Source organism: Mustela nivalis (genome assembly GCF_964662115.1).
Source record: "Mustela nivalis genome assembly, chromosome: 3".
Taxonomy (NCBI): domain Eukaryota; kingdom Metazoa; phylum Chordata; class Mammalia; order Carnivora; family Mustelidae; genus Mustela; species Mustela nivalis.
The window spans coordinates 63,590,441-63,613,127 of record NC_139022.1 but is presented as its reverse complement, the minus strand read 5'-3'; the positions used below and the strand labels follow the sequence as shown (position 1 = coordinate 63,613,127).

The 22,687-nt window shown below is 36.1% G+C and overlaps 2 protein-coding genes across 9 annotated transcripts in view; one reads left to right on the top strand and one right to left on the bottom strand.

The window, feature by feature from the left end:
* The window catches only part of KIAA0825, a 405,355-nt gene extending 396,543 nt beyond the window's left edge, over positions 1 to 8,812 (bottom strand). For all 8 annotated transcript variants that reach the window (XM_082723954.1, XM_082723960.1, XM_082723959.1 and 5 more), the window contains exon 1: positions 8,717 to 8,812. The gene's annotated coding sequence lies outside the window, so the exon portion shown is untranslated. The remainder of the gene's footprint in view (positions 1 to 8,716) is intronic.
* Positions 8,813 to 8,855: 43 nt separating this feature from the next.
* The window catches only part of SLF1 (SMC5-SMC6 complex localization factor 1), a 76,043-nt gene continuing 62,211 nt past the window's right edge, over positions 8,856 to 22,687 (top strand). The window contains exons 1-4 of the mRNA XM_082723962.1: positions 8,856 to 8,987; positions 17,896 to 18,009; positions 18,167 to 18,242; positions 19,375 to 19,615. Coding sequence (XP_082580088.1) covers positions 17,896 to 18,009; positions 18,167 to 18,242; positions 19,375 to 19,615 — 431 coding nt within the window. The 5' untranslated portion in view covers positions 8,856 to 8,987. The remainder of the gene's footprint in view (positions 8,988 to 17,895; positions 18,010 to 18,166; positions 18,243 to 19,374; positions 19,616 to 22,687) is intronic.

The window sequence follows — 22,687 nt, the reverse complement described above, 5'->3', positions numbered from 1 at the left end:
CATGTCTTATGGACTGAAAGATAGAATAATGTTAAAGTGGCAAAACCTCCTAAATCAACATACAGAATGAATGCATTCCCTATCAAAATCTCAGCTGCTTATTTTGCAAAAATTAACAAACTGGTCTTAAAATTCAGATGGAAATGCCTGGGACCCAGAATAGCAAAAACAGTCTTGAAAAAGAACAAAGAGAAGTCACATTTCCCATTTTTCCAAGCTTACCATAGAGCTTCATAATCAAGACTTAAGGAGAGACATAAAATGAATGGAATAGAATTTACAGTCCAGTATTAAACCCCTGCATGTCCAGTTGACTTTTTATGAGAATTTCAAGAAAATTCAATAGGAAAAGGTAAGTCTTTTCAAGAAATGTTGGTGAGACAACTAAATACCAACATCCAAAAGGACTTTCAGACTCTTTGATCACGAGGTATACAAAAATTAACTCAAAATTGACCAAACACCTAAATATAAGCACTGAAGAACAGAAAATTTTTAAAAGAAATCACCGGTAAAACTCTCCTTGATCTTAGGTTAGGCAATAGTTTCTTAAATAAAACACCAAAAGCAGAATCAACAAAAGAAAAAAAACAGGTAAATTGGATTTCATAAAAATTAAAACTCTGTGCTTCAAAGGACACCATCAATAAAGTGAAACAATAATCTGTAGAATGGGAGAAAATGTTTGCAAATCAAATATTTGATAAGGGAATAGTATCCCAGGACGTATAAAGAACTATTATAGCTCAACAATAAAATGACAAGTAATTTAATTTAAAAAAGGCAAAGGATTTGAACAGACATTTCTCCAAGGATAGAAAAATGGCCAGTAAGTAAGTTAAATGATGCTCACCGTTATTAGCTAAAAGTAAATTGAGACCACAAAAGATACCACTTCACAACTCACTAGAATGGCTATAATCAAAAGAAAGACAATAACAAGTATTGGGGAAGATGTGGAGAAACTAAAACCCTCTTAATCTGCTAGTGAGAAAGTAAACATCTCTCTCTCATCCTGTCCGTGGGAATATTTCTGTAACAGCAATTTGAATTTTTTAATTATTTTTGTAATATCTCCCGTTAGACTGAAAGCACATGAAAACTCTGTACTTCACTTAAGTGTACTAGTTAGGGCACCAGTCATTCTGTGCTATCTGTAATCACTGATTTGCTTACAACTCCCAACCCACTAAAGTGAATCTCTTTTTTAAGATTTTGTTTGAGAGGAGCACCTGGGTGGCTCAGTGGGTTAAAGCCTCTGCCTTCGGCTCAGGTCATGGTCCCAGGGTTCTGGGATTAAGCCCTACATGAAGCTCTCTGCTCAGTGGGAAGCCTGCTTCCCCCTCTTTCTCTGCCTGTCTCTCTGCCTACTTGTGATCTCTTTCTGTTAAATAAATAAATAAAATCTTTAAAAATTTTTTTTTGTTTGAGAGAGAGAGAGTACCGGCGAGTATATGTGTGCTTGCATGAGTGAGGGGGAGGAACAGAGGGAGAGAATCTTTAAAACGACTCCCCAGTGTGTGTGTGGCGGGGGTGGGGGGGTGCACTGGATGCTGTGACCCATGAGATGATGGCCTAGCTGAAGCCAGCTTAACCGACTGAGGCACCCAGGTGCCCTTAAACTGAATCTTTGTAAGATCAGACTGTGCCATCTTAATTTTTGCATCTTAGTACCAAATCAAGTGGTACACAAAGGAAGCACAAAACAGAAGTTAAAGTGATGCTAAAGTGTGGTACACAGATTTTTGATGGAGTCCCAGTATTCTTTCATGGGATTCAAAAGTTCAAAACTGTTTTCATAATAATACGACATATGCCATTCACTAGGTTTGACATTTGTACTAATCATGCAAAAGCAATGATGCCCAGGCCCAGACTGCAGTCCGCAAACTGTGTTAGTTGTATGTTTTCTATTGCTGTTATAATTACTTCCCACAAATTTACTGTCAGAAAACCATAGAAATATATTATCTTACAGTTCTCCAGGTTAGAAGTCTTAAAATGGGTCTCACCAGGCTAAAAGGCAATGGTCAGGAAAGTTGCATTCCTTTCGGGAAGCTCTGGAGAGGATGCATTGTTTCCTTGCATTTGTAGCTTTTAGAAGCTGCTCTCATTCCTTGGCTCATGGCCCACTTCCTTCATTTAGCTCTGTGGGTTGAGTCCTTTTCATATTGGATTACTCTGAATTCCTCTTCAGACTCCGTCTTCCACTTTTGAGAACCATTGTGATTACACTGGACCGATTTGGATAATCCAGGATAATCTCAATATTTTAAGGTAAACTGATTAGCATCTTAAATTCAGTGTAAAATTGTGCTATAACCTAACATAGTCACAGGTTCCAGGGATCAGGATGTAAGCATCTGGGGGCAGGGGGTACATTATCCTGCTTACCACTGTCATATTTTTTCACAGCTACAATAAAAAGCAAAGCCAGGCTTAGTTAGCAATGTCTTCAATGAGGCAGTAAAAATTAGTAATGTTATTAGATCAATCTTTGAGTACACCACACACTTTTTTCAAAATTAACCAATTTGAGCTCTCACTTCAAGGAAAACTTTAGATAGCATTTGTTGTCAATGATGAAAAAGAGTTTTCAAAGCAAAAGTAAGAAGTCTGGAAAATTCATATACTGTGAGATGGACAGATTCCTAGTATTTTTAAATTTTCCTGATGAGACTGCAGATAATATCAATAGGATTTTTTGATAACATAATGAAATGCATTAAGATTTGGAAGATCAGCTTACCTCAATGAATCACTATTTGCACATGGCCAGTGCATTATATAACAAAAATCACATGACTGTAAAAGAGTCATTAAAAATGCAAGATGGACCAAGGACATTTTAAAGTTACAGATTACAAAAAGTTCAGTGATAGGGTTTCAGATATCACATTGTAATGCAACTTTAAGAAACCACCACTTAGTAAATTTAGGTATAGGATCAAAGAAAAACATTCCACAATTATCTGAAAAGGCCACTAAAATATTCCTTTCTTTTCCAACTGCAAGTCTGTATAAGGTTGGATTTTGTTCACTTACTTCAACTCAAAACAACATATCACAACAGTGTGAATAGAAGAGCAGATCTGAGAATTCAGCTCTTTTCTTTAAGCCAGGCATTAAAAACAATGCAAAAAACATGGAATGATGTCACTCTTCCACAAAAACTTTCTTTGGGAAAATATTATCAATTTTTTAAAAATGCTCTATATGTTAACACATAAGGCTTTATTTATTTGAATTAATTACTTTTTAAAAAGTTAATTTTAATTTATAATATATAATATAATATAATACATATATAATATATATATAATATAATATATAATATAATATAATAAAGGGAAGTAGAATTACATACATAAAAACTCTTTGAGGTCAATAGTAATTTTTAAGAGTGTAAAAGCCTCCTAAACTAAAAGTTTGAGAACTTCTGAGGAATAAATGATAAAGTCCCAAAAAGGTCATGATCAGATAAAAGTTCATCAAAGGAATAAGCTTAGGCAGCCTCACTGATACCAGGGTAGAGAACGTCCCGTAAGTAGAGGGCATGGAAGGAAGGCTCCATATACAAAGAGCTCCAAACTCTTTTCCAGTCAAATCTGTGATTAGCAGACAGAGTTCATCCCTGAGGAGCTAAATAGCCCACAGGCATTTTTGAGAGCAGTTATGAATAGAAAATGAAATAACTGATGCTTTACCAAATTACAAAGGAATAAATCATCACCTGGATTATACAACAAATTTCCATTTAAAAATATTATTTAGTGAACTAAAGTTTAAAAAAACAAGGAACATGGGTAAAGAATGTCATGACAATGAAATAAAAAATAATATTCACTGCTATTAGGTTAAAAACTAAGACTTCTTCAGTAGAATGCACCTCAAAATAGCTCGTATCACTCCTCAGTCTAAATTAGGTAAACTTCAGACTTACACTGTTGGATTAGCTGCGTTCCCCAAAAGGAAATGGAAAGTAATTTCAGGTGATATGGGCATGGATGCTAACTGCTAGACACAACTTCAGCTGTACAACCTCTGAATGGTCAAGGTCAGAGAAGAGCCTTTTCAGTAAATCTTAGCAAGCGAATAATGTAAGTGACAGAAAAGGATGGCCATATTAACCAACTAGAAAATAGAGTAATTATATCCCCTACATAGAGCAAACAGTAAGTCTTTTCTTGGAAGTATGATGAAAAAGAGCCCTAAATTTAGATTCTTAAGACCTTTTGGCTCAAGACACCTGTTTCCCGAGTTATCTGGGCAAGTTAAAATATCTCTTTAATCTTCATTTCCTCATGGAGGGTATGAAAGTTAGTCTAAATCTCTTGCTTTAAAATTCGACTCTAATTTACGGTAACAAACACATTTTATATTCAAGTCCTAAAGCCACTTTATATCTAAAATAAAAATGCAGGCTAGTAGTCCCCAAATTGATGGATTTTAACCTGCCATTTGAAAAGCACCGAATTGACTGATGTCTACAGTTGCTTATTAAGAACAACCAAAGAGTGTAGAGGTGACCTAGTAAAGCATAATATCACGATCTTTTTAACCAAAGAAGTATCTTTGGAAAGGAAGAAAAATGGATATTCACATTTGGGCTAATGTCTAAACTATGGACATTAACATTACACAGGTTTTGGGGATTTTGTATTTACTGGCTACCTGAATTTAGAAATGTAAATAGCATATTGTTTACCTCATGTCAAAACATCAGTTGCTTAGGTAATGTTTTATTTCTAACTCTTATTTGGAACTTTTGATTGCTTAGCTGTTCTCTGGCTAACAAAAGAATACTACAAAATACAAGAAGTTGTTCATCTGAGAACATGTGCCTCTGAGACTGTACCTTTCTTAGAAGTTGGGGCAAACAGTTACAGTCTAGAGTTGAAATTTAAACACAGAATGTTAGCATGTGACAACTACTAGTTATTTTTACTAACAGCTAACACTACATTGAGCACTGTGGAAGCATGGGATTCCTCTAACATGATTTTGGGACACCTATTCCCCATTGGCCCACTGAAGCTTTTCTCCAATGGTGTGGCAGTTTGATATTATTTTCACTTTCTTTCCACCTCTCTCTTTCTCCTTTCCTGCTCTTCTTCACATGTTGTCTGACCTGCCTTGAGGCCTGGAGGCACTTCATCCTGCTCTTGCTCCCTTCTCTTTAATCCTTCACAGGCCTTTTCCCCAGTAAGCCTCTAGCACATCTAATCCCCTCTTAGTATCTGCTTCTCTGGGAACCTGAGTCAACAAAGAAAGCATTTACAAGTCCAACCACCTTATTAAACTGTATGCATCATTATTTAATCTTCACACAAGGCTTATGAACACCTTATTACTATTTCCATTTTACAAATAAGGAAACAAACACTAAGAGCAAAAAGTAACTTTCCCAGAGTCACACAACTAGTGACAGACCTAGGATTTGAACTGTTTGACTTCACAGTTGGAGCCCCAGACTTTATTTTGTTTCTTTTAAGTAGGATCTATACCCAGTGTGGAGCCCAACACAGGGCTCAAAATCACGACCCTAAGATCAAGTTCTGAGCTAAAATCAAGAGTTGGACACTCAATCGACTGAGCCACCTAGGTGTCCCCCACCTTATTTTAAAGCAATTAGGTTATATTAAATCACAACAAAACTAGACAAATCCCTAATAACATTTTTCTGATGTCTGTGTGCTTTCACACACTATCACACTTAATTCTAATACATTTGTAAAGTTGATATTACCACTTGACAAATGAACAAATTGGGGCTCAAAGAACGTAAGTAACTCTTCCTAGAACATATGTAAGTCCATGAATTTGAGCTTATATGCGTGTCTTCTCTGAATTCAGGTACTTCACATTATACTGCTTTCCCTAATTAATCAAAATCACACTGTCTTTTGTCTGTTAGTTTTAGCTAATTTTCTTGAGGATGTTATTCAGCAAAGAATCCACCAAATGATTTAAACAGCTAGGTGTGTTTCATAGACGTACACATTAAAGATGCACTATTAGCAATTTATTTCCTGATCCACCTCTCTCCTTATCTACTTGTTCTTTAACCAAAATTTATAAGGAAGTAGCTGGAGCACTGTTTCAAAACCTGTCTCCAATAACATATCAGCAGTTGAGCCTGGGAGGCAGTGTTCTTTTCATACTTCCAGAGGCTTTTTAGTATTACTATGCTGATTTTTACCTTTATCCTTGATTCAACTGTAGTCTTTCCACTGTACCACTCAAACACTTTCCTTAACCAGAATCACCTGATGTGATGAGGTGAGTCAGAAGTCTGCAGATTAAAAAAGCACATCGGTCTTTGAGACTAGCTATACATAATACACTTGTGTCTATACAAGATACTCTTTATAAATTGTTATTTATAATACACAAATAGTATGATTTTAATGAACTTTTATTCTCATTTATTCTCAGGCAAAATAATTCCCTGACAATTAGGCTATTTCTATTTCTCTACATAAAATAGAATACTGAAATGGGTATGTTTAATTAAGAATACTCCCTTAAAACGTGTGATAAGCACCATCTGCCTGAGGGTTATAAGAATAAAATATAACAGTTTTGCTAATAACCAGTAAGTAGTAATTCCTTACAGGCATTATGAAGTTCAATTTTTATTAAGTTTGTTCTCATTCACTCATTTTTTTCTTTCTCTCCATACACATCATACACGTGTGTGTGTCTTCATGTGTGTGCAAAGCTGACTAAGAGACATCTGATATTCTGGACTTAGTCACCTATATACACTGATGGTCCTGTGATTATTTATATTTGTTGAGTGATGATGATAAAACTGGCCAAGAAAAATTGGATTACTCATATGTCAAACTTACCCTGGTAATATCTTAAATAGTTATCACATTCCTTAATTCTTAATACATTAACTTAAGGAATTCCTTAACTCATTAACACATCCCTAAAATTACTAACTCAAGTTTTGCTATACATTTGACTTTTGAATGTGACCTATTACCTATCCAGTTTCACCTGTGTGAAAGGAATGATTCATGTTAGGGATATTTATGAGTATAAAGAACAGTAAAAAGAGCCAAAGTTTGGAGTCCGGCCGACTGTGTTCAAATCTCAGTGGTGGCAGTTATATAATTTGTTAAAATATCTTTCAGTCTCAGTGGTGTCTTTGAGTCTCAGTACAAAATGTTTGGAAAATAGGGGTAATGTGATTTTCCTTATAGGACAGTAGTAATTTTAAGGAATGTAAAGTGTCTGGAAAACTGCAGCTATATTTGTGGTATTAGTCGTTGGCTGTGTTAATTTGAAAGAACAAGAATCAAGAGCAAGAATATAAAAACAAACAAACAAAACACACACACACAAAAACCCTGTCTCCCTTAAATTATTTCTAATCTTTTCAATGAGAGAAATAACACAAGATTAAATAAACATGGCAAAATTGGGACCAAAGGAGATTATAAAAGTGGCTGAACTATTATCCAACAAGATTAGAGTATCAATGTGCTGTCCTCAATATGCTTGCATTACTCAAAAGGTAACAAGGAACTGGACTAATGCATCAGGGGCTTTAAACTGAACACACTCCAATTTTCTTCATGGTACAGTAATTTCGAGAACTCGTTTGGAACTGGCTTTTTGGGGATGGAAATGAGCTGCTTTTGAAGGGGACAGTGATGATTTAAATACAAGGTGGAGTGGGAACACCACCTGAAGAAACTGCATTACACAAGAGAAATCGCCACGGTTTCCTACATCGCTTAAATCTTCGTTTGAAAGAACACATTTTTTCACATTATTCCTCCATCCAAACCAATATTCTCCATAAAAGTATTGTGGTTACCTCAGGCCTTCCTCCCAAATTCTCCTGAATCCTTCATTAGCTAGGAAACCTGGAGCAGAGCACGAGCACTCGTTCTGAAAGTACATCTACTTCTTTTTTTTTTTTTTAAAGATTTTATTTATTTATCAGAGGGGGGCGGGGAGAGCGAGCACAGGCAGACAGAATGGCAGGCAGAGGCAGGGGGAGAAGCAGGCTCCCCACTGAGCAAGGAGCCCGATGTGGGACTCGATGCCAGTGTCCTGGGATCATGACCTGAGCCGAAGGCAGCTGCTTAACCAACTGAGCCACCCAGTCGTCCCTGAAAGTACATCTACTTCTTGACCACAGGTTTCCAAAAGCTAAAACGTGTACGTAAAGCCCATTAGCTCAGGTAGTGAGGAAAACAAAGCCCCTTCTTACCCAATTCAAAGAGCGGCGGGAACGTTTAATTCTAAACATGAACGACTCCCTCATCCCACGTCTGAAATGTTTGTAAAAGGTGCGACCCAGGTCCATGGAAACAGTACTCAGGAGAAGGATGGTAAAGTAGCTCTCGGGAATCAAGAATGACTGAACCCTGCCGATGGGAGAGTCATGACACTCCTCGAACACTGGAAAAAGACTCGGTACTACAAGTCGCGGTATACGTGGACTTCGCCTCACTTGGGGATCGGACGTCGAGTTCCAAGTTGGAGACGGACAATGCTAGTGCAGAAGGCGGTAAGCCGGAATCCCAGGGCCTTTTCCAGCAGCAGAGGGTCAAGAGCCATAGGGCTTGATGCAGACTCCTCCCGGTTCAACCCTCTCCCGCTCACTTCTTGGTCCGGCCAAGATGCTACACGGCGCCCCGACCGGCCGGAAATATCAGGCCCAAGAGGCAACTGTAGAAAAATCACTTACCAGTCTCCCAAGTCTGGCGCAGATCTGCAGGAGCCTGGCCCGCCCGCCAGAATCCAACCAGGCACCCGCTCAGACCACCCTGACGACGGCTCGAGAGCGTCACTGACAACCACCCGGAAATGGTCCAATAGCTTCCGGGGCCGCCTAGCGCGCGGCGGGAAATTATTTCCCAGAGCCCGGATTAGTGAGGCTGCGAGTGCTGCAGCGGCAGTCGTCTCCCCAGTCACCACCGCCACCCGAGGGAAGCATCCCAGACTCTCCGGCAGGGAAGGTAAAGGGCCTCAGCTTGGAAGACAACAGTGTACCCTGACTCTCTGGGGTTGTTTCCTCCATGCCCCCAAAGTTTCTGCGTCTCCCGGTTTTAAGATTGGGAAAGGGTTGGGGTTGAGCGCCGGCGGTGCCCGCTTCTCCTGCCTTCTCAGCCACCGTTCGTTCCCACTGGCCCGGACTAGCTGAGCTCTGCGCCCGCGTTGGTGGGCTGCGGTCGCAGACCCCGCCCCGCCCCGCCCTTGCCGCGGCTGGGACCGCCGCCGAGCGTCTCTGCAGTGCGGGCTTGAGCGGCTTCCCCCGCCTCCTGTTTGCGCAGCTCCGCAGGTCGATCTCCTGCCAGGAAGACGCTAGGCCACCCGCGTCTCCCGTTTCCATAGAACCGAGTGGGACGTCTCTCGCGGAGTCTCTTGGCTGCTTTACATAATTTAGCGTCAGTGCAGGTGGCTGGGATCCCCCAGGCCCACCTACCAGTGACGGGGAATATAGTGTTATTCTTTTCTCCCTAGCAGATTTTTTTTGTTGTTGTTTTAAACATACCCAAGTGGTAATGGTTATATCTCTGCGGCTCCTGTATGCCTTTTAACATAAACACACTCTTTTCCTTAAAGAAGGGTGTATGCTCCTGGGGCTTATAATGTACCAGCTGCCTGAAGACTAATTATCCTGAGATTTCTTCCGTTTCCAAAGCCTCTGATTAAATATTGAAAAAAAAAAATTGATTTGTCACGGATACTTCCCATCAGGATTTGACCCAGAAATGAGATGGAGCTTGGTTTTGGAAGCGACAAACTCTTTTTTTAGACGAGTGACTATCCTATCCCTACTCTCCAGTTTTTTTTTTCGCTGAGACCTTAAAAAAGAGTGAAAATTTAAACAATTTACAGCATGCGTATCTTATGACAGAATGCCTTTAGAACTTTTTGGTTTATGTCGCTATGTTATGCCTCAGTTCCTAGAAGTATCTATTGATGTGCAAGATTTTCCCGTTTTAGGGAACATTGCAGGTGTTTGGTACATAAGTTGAGTGTTGGGGTGGATTTTTATAAGGGAATTAATTTGATTATGTTTAACTTAAAGAGAATTCTTAATTTAAATGAGCCAGGATGTTTTAAATACTTGAATGTATAAGTTGTGGAGATAGCCTTAGATAATACAAATGAGCCCTCTTTAGATCTGATTTACATTTTCTAAATCCCTATTTTTTTCCACCTTACTGACTTGGGTTCAGTTGTATGATTTAATATTTTCTTGCTTCCTTCGAGTAGAAACCATAAATCATGTGAAACAGCCATTGAAACTGTGGTTAAAGGTGGTTACTTTTCATAAACAAAATTCATAAACAGTATGCACAGTCTTAGTGAAGACTGAAAACAATTTTTTTTGGAAACCAGTAGTACAGCATTATTAACTAGGCAGTTTTTCTGATTAATTATTCTAATATAGTCTTTTCAGTGTTTAAACAATAATTGTTTATAGATAATGTTCATAGACTGAATAATAAAATCTAAAGAAAGTGAAGAACCCTGTTTTTCAATAATATAACATAATGGAATATTACGTGACTCTTACTGACTCTCCAAAAATATGTTAATGGAGAAGGTATGCTGCACAATGTAGTATGTACTATTTTTAATCTGAGGACATGTTACTGCTTTTTTTTTTTTAAGATTTTTTATTTATTTATTTGACAGAGAGAGATCACAAGTAGGCAGAGAGGCAGGCAGAGAGAGAGGAGGAAGCAGGCTCCCTGCTGAGCAGAGAGCCCCGTGTGGGAACCCCGGGATCCCAGGATCATGACCTGAGCGGAAGGCAGAGGCTTTAACCCACTGAGCCACCCAGGCGCCCCTGTCACTGAAAGTTTTAAGTTAACTTGGTTTTTACTTTCTTTATATTGAAATTACTTTGATGTAGGCTGTTTTGTTACTCTTGATGAAGTCCATATGAATTAGTCTAATGAGTAATTCATACAAGATGCATTTTGAGGGGAAAACAATGAAAATTTCCTTTTTTTCATAAGAAATGGCAGTCTTAAGATAAATCTTAGAAATACTTTGAAATTTTAGACATTAGTTAATTTTATAATGATGTTTAGATATTTTCAGTAATACTGCTTTTCTAAATATCTCCTCACCCTCATAGTAGATCCCTTTACCCGCAATTTATTTTTCTCTTGCACTAGCTAAAAATAGATTACTTAGTAAAATTATAATATGGTTAAAAATATTAGACTAAATTCTGAAATTTAAGTCAAAGTGATATCATAGAAAAGGCATGTAACTTTTGCAGAAACAGACAGGTCTTTGCACTGAACCTTGATTTCACTATTTTGCTAGCTATGTTTTCTTGAGCTAGTTTCTTAATAGCTAAGATTCCCCAGTATCCTCATCTGTATTAGAAGGGTAAACAGCACTTAAATTGTCTCTAAGGAAGCAAACTAACATGTATGCCTAGACTATAGTGGGTCCTCAATAGAAGTGAAATCCTGCTTTTTCAACCTTACATTCTTATGCTCATACGAAGTAGTTAAGTAATACAGAGTTCCTAATACAAACTTAAAGCAGATTTGACTTTCATCCCCTTTGGCTAACCAACATAGATTGTCTAGCCATTCTTTTTTCCCTAAACATTTGTTCATCTTCCTTAAGGGACCCTTTGTCCATAAAAGTAGCATCTCCAGTTCAGCCTGTTCATTGTATGTTCCTGCATAGATTGAACGCTTCCATAAGTCTCTTAGCCTGTGTCATTTTTTCCTTACCACAAGTCACTTGGCTGCAACTGCTCCATTTCCTCCCTCTGCTCAAAGAGACTGAGCATGACTGCTCCTTCCCCAAACAAATAATGCCACTGAAGTAAGAGCATCCCGCAGGTCTCTCCACTGGAGACCTCAATCAAATAACTACACACACACACACACACACACACAGAGGGAGACGCATACACACATATTCCGTGTTTTTAAAGGATGAGGCAGGAAACAGACACTACATCTTTAAGAAAAAAATTCCAAAGTCCAGCTGAATGAAATTAAGTCAAAGGCCTAATTTGGCTCCTAGGCCAGGAGGGTACAGAATTCCTAAACTCCACCTGCTGTTTCAGCATTCAGAGCCCCCAGTTTACTCGATATGAATATGGTGATTTGTATCTACCTTTTGCAATATTGGGTAAAACAGTGATCCAACACTTTGACCCTTTCACTTATTTACTTTCCTAGTTAAATGCTTTAGATAAGAGAAACCATGAAAATCTTAAAATCCTTGAATTCAAAGCAGCAATATTGATTGTATTTAAGGGTTGATACATCTTTTTGATAAAAGGGAATTATTAAAGGTGATTTTCTTTAGATTTAAAATCAAAGTAGGAGTAGGCTTAATCAAAATAGTTCACTAGCATAACATTAGAAACCATTAGTTTTCAACCTGGTGACCTTGAAAAAATGAAGAATATTCACTGGAATGGAAAAATGATCACAGTGTAATTTTAAATAAAATTAAGATACAGAACTATATAATAACATCAATTTTGTGATATGTTTTTTTCACACACATACATAAAATGTTTAGGTCATACCCCTCCCCCTACCCCCAGATGTTAACAGTGGTGTTAATGGGTATGGGGATTACAGGTGATTTTAATCTTTCTATATACTTAGTAGTATTTTTAAAAATTTCTATAATCGTGGATTAATTACAATTGACAGTAAAAGTTACTTTTACGGATATTTTTAGTTCTTAAATGCAAATGAATAATTTTTTCAATAAATCCTTTATTTATCTTAGTTATCAGCATACAACTTATAGGGTGCATTATGTTTTCAAAGTCCTGTGAAGCCCTATGGCTGATCATAAAATCACTTGTAATACAGAGTAGCATTTCCTACCACAAACCTTGTTAAGCATCCCTGCTCCTGTTTATTGCAGCAGTTTCTTCTTGCAGTCAGCTGTTCGACCCTGTTCTTTTATCCTCCCTCCTGAACCAGACTTTTGCATTCATCTCTATTCCTGCCTCTACTTTTCCCTGACTTCTCTTTTCAACATACTCTGAGTGTCATTCAATACGTTCCAGCTCTGTGTCATATTGTAAAGAATTCATAGGACCTAAAAAGCTAGTGCATAATAAAGTGTTCTTAATTATGATAAGTGCTATAGGTTTATTTGCATTTCTAACTAGCACCAACTGCGGAGGAATTTCAGGCATCAGGGATAGGCCCATGTGGGAGATATTTTGGGAAAGTCCACACCACAGAAACAGTTGCTTTCTCTGCCTAAATGCCAGCTCTGTTCAGTCATTATATCCTTAGTTGTTTGTATTATATGGTTCGAGGTAAGTAACTAAATATTTTTTTAATTACTACAACATTTAAAAAATTACTACAGAAGCATTTTCTTGTAACTAAGAATCTAGTATATAATTTCTCACTTTTTGACAGTAAAGATAAAACCTTTAACTTTAAGTGAATGCTTTCGTTTTTGTTTTCCTTTTGTTGTGCTAGATAGTATATTCTGATGAATGCCTGAAGGAACGCCCCCTACAAGTTCTAAAAAAGTTAGAATTGCCCTAGAAATACCAATGATAGAATTAAATTGCAGTGTTTTTACTTACTTTCTTGTGCTAGAAGAGTTCTAAAAATTAGCCCTTGATCCCCATATCCCAGAATACATTTAGTACAATAAATGTGGTAAGTAATATATATATGGTTAAAACACTTGTGTTCCTCTGATAAAAGTGGCTTTCAAGAACTATAAAAACAATTAAATTGCCTTTCCAATAGAATACCAAGATATTCACAGATATGTTGAATTTCATATTTCTTGAAAGACCTACCATTTTCTTTATTTTTTAATTCTTTATTTTCTCAAATGTTTTTATTTAAATTACAGCTAACTTACAGGGTAGTATTGGTTTCAGGTGTACAGTGTAGTGATTGAGTACTTCCATACATCACCTGGTGCTCTTCAAGTGCACTCCTTAATCCCCATCACCTATTTAACCCATTTCCAGATCCTTTCCCTGTAGTAACCGACAGTTCTGTATAGTTGAGAGTCTTTTTCTTGGTTTGCCTCCCTCTTTTCTTCTCCCTCACCCCTTGGCTTATTTATTTTGTTTCTTTAATTCCACATATGAGTGAAATCATATGGTATTTGTCTTTTTCTGACTGACTTCTTTCACTCAGTATAATGCTCTTTAGCTCCATTCATCTCATTGCCAATGGCAAGATTTCATTCTTTCTGATGGCCAAGTAATATCCCATTCGGTGTGTATGTGTGTGTGTATTTCTATATTTCTATATATTTTTTTGTATATATACCACATTCACTTATCAGTTGATGAATACCTAGGCTGTTTCCAAAATTTGGCTGTTGTAGACAGTGCTGCTGTAAACATCAGGGTGCATGAATCCCTTTGAATTCTTTTTTTTTTTTAATGTAATTCTTTAGGTTAATATCTAATAATGTGATTCCTGGATCATAGGGTAGTTCTATTTTTTAGTTCTTGAGAAACCTCCATACTGTTTTCCACAGTGGTTTCACCCATTTCCATTCCCACCAAGAGAGCAGAGGTTCCCCTTTCTCCACATCCTTGCCAACACCTGTTGTTTCCTGTGTTTTTTATTTTAGCAGTTCTGACAGGGGTGAGGTTATATCTCCTTATAGTTTTGATTTGTATTCCCCTGATGATCAGTTATGTTGATGATCTTTTCATGTGTCTCTTGGCCATCTGGATGTCTTCTTTGGAAAAAATGTCTATTCATGTCTTCTGCCCATTTTAAAAGTGGATTATTTGGGAGACTATTTTGATAAGTTCTTTATATATTTTGGATACTAACCCTTTAACCTATGTCATTTGCAAATGTCTTCTCCGATTCCTAGGTTGCCTTTTAGTTTTGTTGATTGTTTCCTTAGCTGTGCAGAAGCTTTTATTTTGATGACATTCCAGTAGTTTATTTTTGCTTTTGTTTGTCTTGCTTCAGGAGACCTGTCTAGAAAGAGGTTATAGCCTGTGTTCTCTAGGATTTTTATGGTTTCAGGTCTCACATTTAGGTCTTTAATCATTTTGAATATTTTTGTATTCCAGTTTCATTCTTTTGCCTCTTACTGTCCAGTTTTCCCAACACTATTTGTTGAAGAGACAGTCTTATTCCCATTGGACATTCTTTCCTGCTGTGTGGAAGATGATGTGACTGTATAGTTGTAGGCTCATTTCTGGGTTTTCTCTTCTTTTCCACTGATCTATGTATCTGTTTTTGTGCCAGTACTGTAATGTTTTGATCACTACACCTATGTAATATAACTTGAAGTCCAAAATTATGACTCCTCCAGCTTTGCTTTGGCTTTTCAAGGATGACCTGCCGTTTTCTAAAGGAAATTTGCTTAAAGCATTTATTTATACCCCTAGAATTAATACAAGCAACATTTCTCCCTCGTTATGGCCTTATGACTTCTAACCCACTTGTGGCTTTATTGTATATGTGTTAATATGTGCTCTGCATCAGACTAAATCCTTATTTCAAGTAACAGCATATTCTTTGTAAAGTTTTTATATATTACCAGTCTATATTAATGGATATTATCATTCAGGATATATGTCATATATCCCATAAAGTTTAAAAAATTGGATGATTAATACAGGAAAGAATTCCTTTTGCAAGAAGCCACTCAACGTTTTATGTACTGATGATAGAATTTTACAAGAGTGATTTTTCATAAGATGCCAACCAAGCTCTGTTATGTATGTTTTATAATTTTGTACCAGAATCTTTTGACTTTTTTTTTTTTTAAGATTTATTTATTTATTTATTTATTTGGGGGGGGGGAGTGCACTGTGCCAACAGGGGAAAGGGCAGAAGGAGAGGAAGAGAGAATCCTCAAGTAGACTCTCTGTTGGGTGTGGATTCCCAACTCAGGGTTCAGTTCCAGGACCTTGAGATCATGACCTGGGCCAAAATGAGGAGTTGTCTGATAAAACAACTGAGCCACCCAGATGCCCCAGAACCTTTTAATTTAAAAAAAAAAAAAAATGTTTCATTGAAGAGCCTTGTCCTTAAAGACTCTTTATGTTCTGTGTCTTCAAATTTTAGGATTTTAGAGGGTTAATGCATTATTATCCCTTTCCCTCTTTTGGAGCCAATAGAGGAATAAGAAAGTCTGATATTTTGGGTCAAAATAACAGCTCTTTTATTGAAAAAAATTGGTTTGGACAAGGTAGCTTTATGCAACTCCAGTGTGCTTCATAATACATAATCTCTGAGTTCATTTACCCAAGAGCCTGCAGGACTACTATTCTTCTTAGGACATGTCAGAAAGCATTACTATGAGCTGTCTTTGCAAGTATCCAGCTCTATCTATCAAAGCATATCCATTTAGTGTTCTCAGGTAACTTCTCCCAAATCAAGGAGTGATCAAGGGTAGAGAAAGCAGATGTACTGTTAGCTGATGTTACTCCTCGTAGAAGCCTTAAGGAAAGGAAATAAAGTTCATCTTAACCCTGAGTAATGCTTTAAACTGTTCAGAGTGAAACTTTCATTGAGATTTTACTCAAAAATGAATCTTAGTTTTTACATAAACATATATAATGTATGTACTTCATGTGTTTTTTGTATCTATCTCTATATATTTGGTCTTTGACAATAGAATTTCTGTAAAGAACTCTTTATAAGCTTGTCTGGTTCTATGTTAACACTTGTCACCAATTGTCTGTTACAATTCCTGAGCTCAAACAGGTATGGTTTTTTTAGTTTCATTTTAATTGCCTTTAAAGAGGTCAACTGCTTTTGCTCTTTAGCATTAATTAAACATTGTTCTACAGCTGTAATGACAAAATTGTTAGAGAATGGAAAATTACCAATTTCTGAAATCCCTGTTTTCCTCATCTATAAAAAGAAACTAGATTTTCTTTAAAATGCTATCAGTTCTGAAGTTCTAATGTCATGTGACCAACCAAACTCTGTATTCTCATTAAAAATACTGTGAGGTGTTGTCTTTCTTGCTTAATAAATGTGCCACTTCAAATACAAGTGCTTTATGAAGTACATTTGTATGTGGATTAAGGTCTCTATTTACATAAATTTGAAAACTGATTTTTTTCAGTCTACTTTATAGGTGATAAAATTAACGTATAACAGAGTTGAGAAATGTAGATTGGGAGTAGAAAACAGATTCATTAAGTGTGCCTCGTATCTTAAGTTATTTGGTGTAAATGCTTTGGGAATAGGAGTTCTATCAACTTCTGTAATGACTTTTAGGTACTCTTCAATATTTGTCCAGAAATATTTTAAAAATTGTTATAAAATTTGATTAGGTTTCATTGTCCACAGTGTACTTGTTTCAGAAGCTCTTAGCAAAAAGGTTCTTTTAAAATGAATTTAGTATCACTATGCTAATATTTCTGTAAATAATCCTTTCTGAAGAATTGTTTCATCAGTGCGTTTTAGTGTCAAGTAACAGGAATACAAACATTCAATTTTCAAACCACCAAAAAAATCTCTCTACAGTCACATTTTGGGAAGATAACTTTATTATTATTTTTTTTTTAAGTTTTATTAATTTCTGAGAGAGAAAGAGAGCATGTGAGTTATAGGGCAGAGGGAGAGAGAAAATCCTCAAGGAGGGTCACCGCTGAGTGGGGAGCCCAACTCAGGGCTCAATCCCAGGACTCTAAGAGATCATGACCTGAGCTGAAATAGAGTTGGCCGCTTAACTGACTGAGCCACCCAGGCACTCTGGGAAGATAACCTGATAAACCAATTTCTGTTACAAATAGGCAGTCTTAACATTGGTATTTACAATAAAGCCTTATATGTTTAATTCATTAAATTTTTTTTTAACTTTTAATACTCATTGTTAAGAAAAAATGTCAATCCTGTGAATATTACCTTTAACATGTGTTATCTTATTTATGTGTATTTATGTTAGATGGAAGATGGTGCTCCAAAGCATATCATCCAAATGACAGGATTTAAGATGGAAGAAAAGGAAGCTCTAGGCAAATTGCTTTTAAAACTAGATTGCACTTTTATTAAGAGTGAGGTGAGTACAAAAACTTATAAAATATTCAAGATAGACTTGAAAAATAATACTGGTCCAAGAATGATAAAATACCCTCTTAATATAAGAATAAGGTAAATGTGCTGTAAAGGAAATCTTACCTTAGTAACATTTTTTTCATTTGCATTTTTCCTTCTAGAAGTACAAAAATTGTACACATCTTATAGCTGAACGCCTGTGTAAGAGTGAAAAGTTTTTAGCAGCTTGTGCAGCAGGTAAATTAACTACCTTTCTCCTTTGGGGAAAAAAAAAAAAAAGCCTTCATGTTAAAAAAGAAGTACCTTAATCTCCTGAAGATAGATAGTATTATTACTATATCAAACATAAATGTGGTTTTATCTGAATATATTTCTGAAAATATTTGTTATGAATTTTTTGTCTAAGTTTTCTAAGTAAAACTTTGTAACACATGAAAACGTGCCAATGAGGCAGGAATACTTACTCAACCAAAGATTTAATGTAAGTATTTTATATCAGAAAAACAACAATGCCCCCCTCAAAAAAAAATGCTTTTGTCAATATCTCAGCTGTTCTCAGCAAATGTGTTTTCTTTGATCTGTCATTGAAAAGAACCTGTTTTTGTTCTCCTTCTACTGTATCCCTTCCCATACATGCTATGAAGCAGTGATCACCCTATTGTGTTTTTCTAAGATTTTTAAATTCCATAAACCCAGATTAGAATTTAGTGTCTTCCCCTCTCTGTCACCCTTGATGTTTTTTTATAATTTCTTCTACTGTGATTGAGCTAGCATATCATTAGTTCACTGTTTGTCCAAAAATATGTGTATATGTTTAATGCAGTAAATTTGTTATTTTTTAGAGTAATATGCCAGAAAGATACTTGGATTTATTATTATCTCCACAAAGGAAAACATATATTGTCCCTGCTTGAGAAAAATTAGCGATTCCCAGATAAAGGAACTACAAATGTTATTAGATATTCTGAAAAATTCCCTAGCTCAATAAACTTGTTTTATAAAATATAACATTGTATAAACATAATTACAGTTGTTAGCATAAGAAGAATAATATATAAATCTCAGCCAAAACTATAATAGTAGACATAGCTTTAGTAATACCACATTTATTTTAGTAAGTCTTAAATTTGTATTTAGGAACATTTAGATTTAGAGTCATTATGGGAAAGGTTACATACAATGTTCAGTGACATCATAGACCTCTACCAGAAATTTGGGGGGAAAAACATAATCCCAAGATAATATTAGCATTGTAGCCTAAGAATCTCATGATGATGAAGGTCAAACTTTACTTGATATTTGGTCTTTATTGTTGAGCATTCATTAGAACCAAAATTCTTCTATGACTGACAGTTGATTTACTTTCTAGGAAAGTGGGTACTAACTAAGGACTACATAATTCATAGTGCCAAAAGTGGCAGATGGCTTGATGAAACAACTTACGAATGGGGCTACAAAATTGAAAAGGACTCCCATTATTCTCCTCAAATGCAATCTGCACCTAAAAGATGGCGTGAAGAACTGAAACGCACTGGTGCCCCTGGAGCCTTCCACAGGTGGAAAGTTGTTCTTCTTGTTAGAGCTGATAAACGAAGTGATTCTCTTGTAAGGTAAGATGAGATCTCATAAAAGCTAAGCAATGAAAAGAAAAAAAAATTTTTGGTTTGCTTGAATACCTGTCTTTCTTTAAAATTACTGATTTCATCCAAATGAGCCATGGTGATTTGCTCTAATCTCTGAGTTAAGTGATTCTGTACTTAATTAAGTATATTTGTCTAATAAAATAAGATCTACTTTATAGTATTGCTTTAAATTATTCTTGGGTCTCTGTTTAACTTTCCATGTTAATTCTTTTGGCTAACTCAAGAAAAATTTTAAAAACTTGGAAGATTTTTGTTTTCATTTTTGAAGCAATTTAAAATTTTGATAAGTATTTATCACAAAGCCTTTTTTTCCCGATTCATATGGTGCTGTCTTAATGATTCATAATGCTTTCTTCATTATTTCATTTCTTTCTAACTTTTACATCATATTTTTAAAATAATTATTATTTGGTAAACTATATTCTGAGACTGCAATGACTTTTAGGGGGCTGCAAAGGCCCTTTGTCACCTTTATAGAAGTATAATTTATAGGCAAGTCAAATGCGCATATTTTAACTATACATTTTGATAAATTTGAACAAATTTATATACTTGTTTTACCACCCCCACACTACAGTAAAGATCTGCAACATTTATGTAATCTTTTTTTTTTCCACTTTGTAACCAATTTTATTGGGATGTAATTTGGAAAATAACGTTCATATTTTAAGGGTACAATTTAATGATTTTAGTAAATGTATGGAGTTGTGCAGTCATCAACACAAGTGAGCTTTAGGTATTTCCGTCACTCCCAAAAGTCCCATTATGCTTGAATTCCATTAAATCTTGCACCTACCCTCAAACTGAGGAACCAGAGATGTGTTTTCCGTCTCTAGGGATTTGCCTTTTCTGGACATTTCATTTAAACAGAGTCATACAAAATGTGGTCTTTTGCATATTTGAGGCTACTTCACATAATATTTTTATGGTTCATGCATATTGTATCATGTGCCAGTATTTCATTACTTCTTTTTTTTTTTAATTAAAAAAATTTTTTTTTTTTAAGTAAACATATAGTGTATTTTTATCCCCAGGGGTGCAGGTCTGTGAATCGCTGGTTTTCACTTTTCACAGCACTCATCATGTTTTCTGTTTCTTTCTGGTTCAGTTATGGTAGTTTATATGTCTCTAGAAATGTATCCATTTCTTCCAGAAACTCGAATTTGTTGGTGTAGAGTTGCTTATAGTATGTTCTTATAATTGTTTGTATTTCTTTGATGTTGGTTGTGATCTCTCCTCTTTCATTCATGATTTTATTTATTTAGGTCCTTTCTCTTTTCTTTTTGATAAGTCTGGCCAGGGGTTTGTCAAACTGATTAATTCTTTCAAAGAACCAGCTCTTAGTTTTGTTGATTTGTTCTGTTGTTTTTTTAGTTTCTATTTCATTGATTTCTGCTCTGATCTTTATGATTTCTCTTCTCCTGCTGGGCTTAGGGTTTCTTTCTTGTTCTTTCTCCAGCTCCTTTAGGTGTAGGGTTAGGTTGTGTACCTGAGACCTTTCTTGTTTCTTGAGAAAGGCTTGTACCGCTATATATTTTCCTCTCAGGACTGCCTTTGTTGTGTCCCACAGATTTTGAACCGTTGTGTTTTCATTATCATTTGTTTCCATGAATTTTTTCAATTCTTTTTTAATTTCCTGTTTGACCCATTCATTTTTTAGAAGGATGTTGTTTAGTTTCCATGTATTTGGGTTCTTTCCAAATTTCCTCTTGTGATTGAGTTCTAGCTTCAGAGCACTGTGGTCTGAAAATATGAAGGGAATGATCACAATCTTTTGATACCGGATGAGACCTGATTTATGTTCCAGGATCTGATCTATTCTGGAGAATGTTCCATGTGCACTAGAGAAGAATGTATATTCTGTTGCTTTGGGATGGAATGTTCTGAATATATTTGTGATGTCCATCTGGTCCAGTGTGTCATTTAAGGCCTTTATTTCCTTGTTGATCTTTTGCTTAGATGATCTGTCCATTTCAGTGAGGGGAGTGTTAAGGTCCCCTACTATTATTATATTATTGTCAATGTATTTCTTTGATTTTTTTATTAATTGGTTTTTATAGTTGGCTGCTCCCATGTTAGAGGCATAGATATTTAAAATTGTTAGGTTTTCTTGTTGGGCAGACCCTTTGAGTATGATATAGTGTCCTTCCTCATCTCTTATTGTAGTCTTTGGTTTAAATCTAATTGATCTGATATAAGGATTGCCACCCCTGCTTTCTTCTGATGTCCATTAGCATGGTAAATTGTTTTCCACCCCCTCACTTTAAATCTGGAGGTGTCTTTGGGTCTAAAATGAGTTTCTTCTTGATGGGTTTTGGTTTTTTATCCATTGTGATATCCTGTGTCTTTTGATTGGGGCATTTAGCCCCTTAATATTCAGGGTAACTATTGAGAGAGATGAATTTAGTGCCATTGTGTTGCCTGTAAGGTGACTGTTAGTGTATATTGTCTCTATTTCTTTCTGATCTACTACTTTTAGGCTTTCTCTTTGCTTAGAGGACCCCTTTCAATATTTTCTGTAGAGCTGGTTTGGTGTTTGCAAATTCTTTCAGTTTTTGTTTGTCCTGGAAGCTTTTAATCTCTCCTTCTATTTTCAATGATAGCCTAGCTGGATATAGTATTCTTGGCTGCATGTTTTTCTCGTTTAGTGCTCTGAATATATCATGCCAGTTCTTTCTGGCCTACCAGGTGTCTGTGGTTAGGTCTGCTGCCAATCTAATGTTTTTACCCTTGTATGTTACAGACTTTTCTCAGGCTGCTTTCAGGATTTTCTCTTAGTCACTAAGACTTGTAAATTTTACTATCAGGTGACGAGGTGTGGACCTATTTTTATTGATTTTGAGGGGCATTCTTAGCATCTCCTGGATTTTGATGTTTGTTCCCTTTGCCATATTAGGGAAATTCTCTACAATAATTCTCTCCAATATACCTTCTGCTCCCCTCTCTCTTTTTTCTTCTTCTGGAATCCCAATTATTCTAATGTTGTGTCATCTTATGGTGTCACTTATCTCTCGAATTCTCTCCTCGTGGTCCAGTATT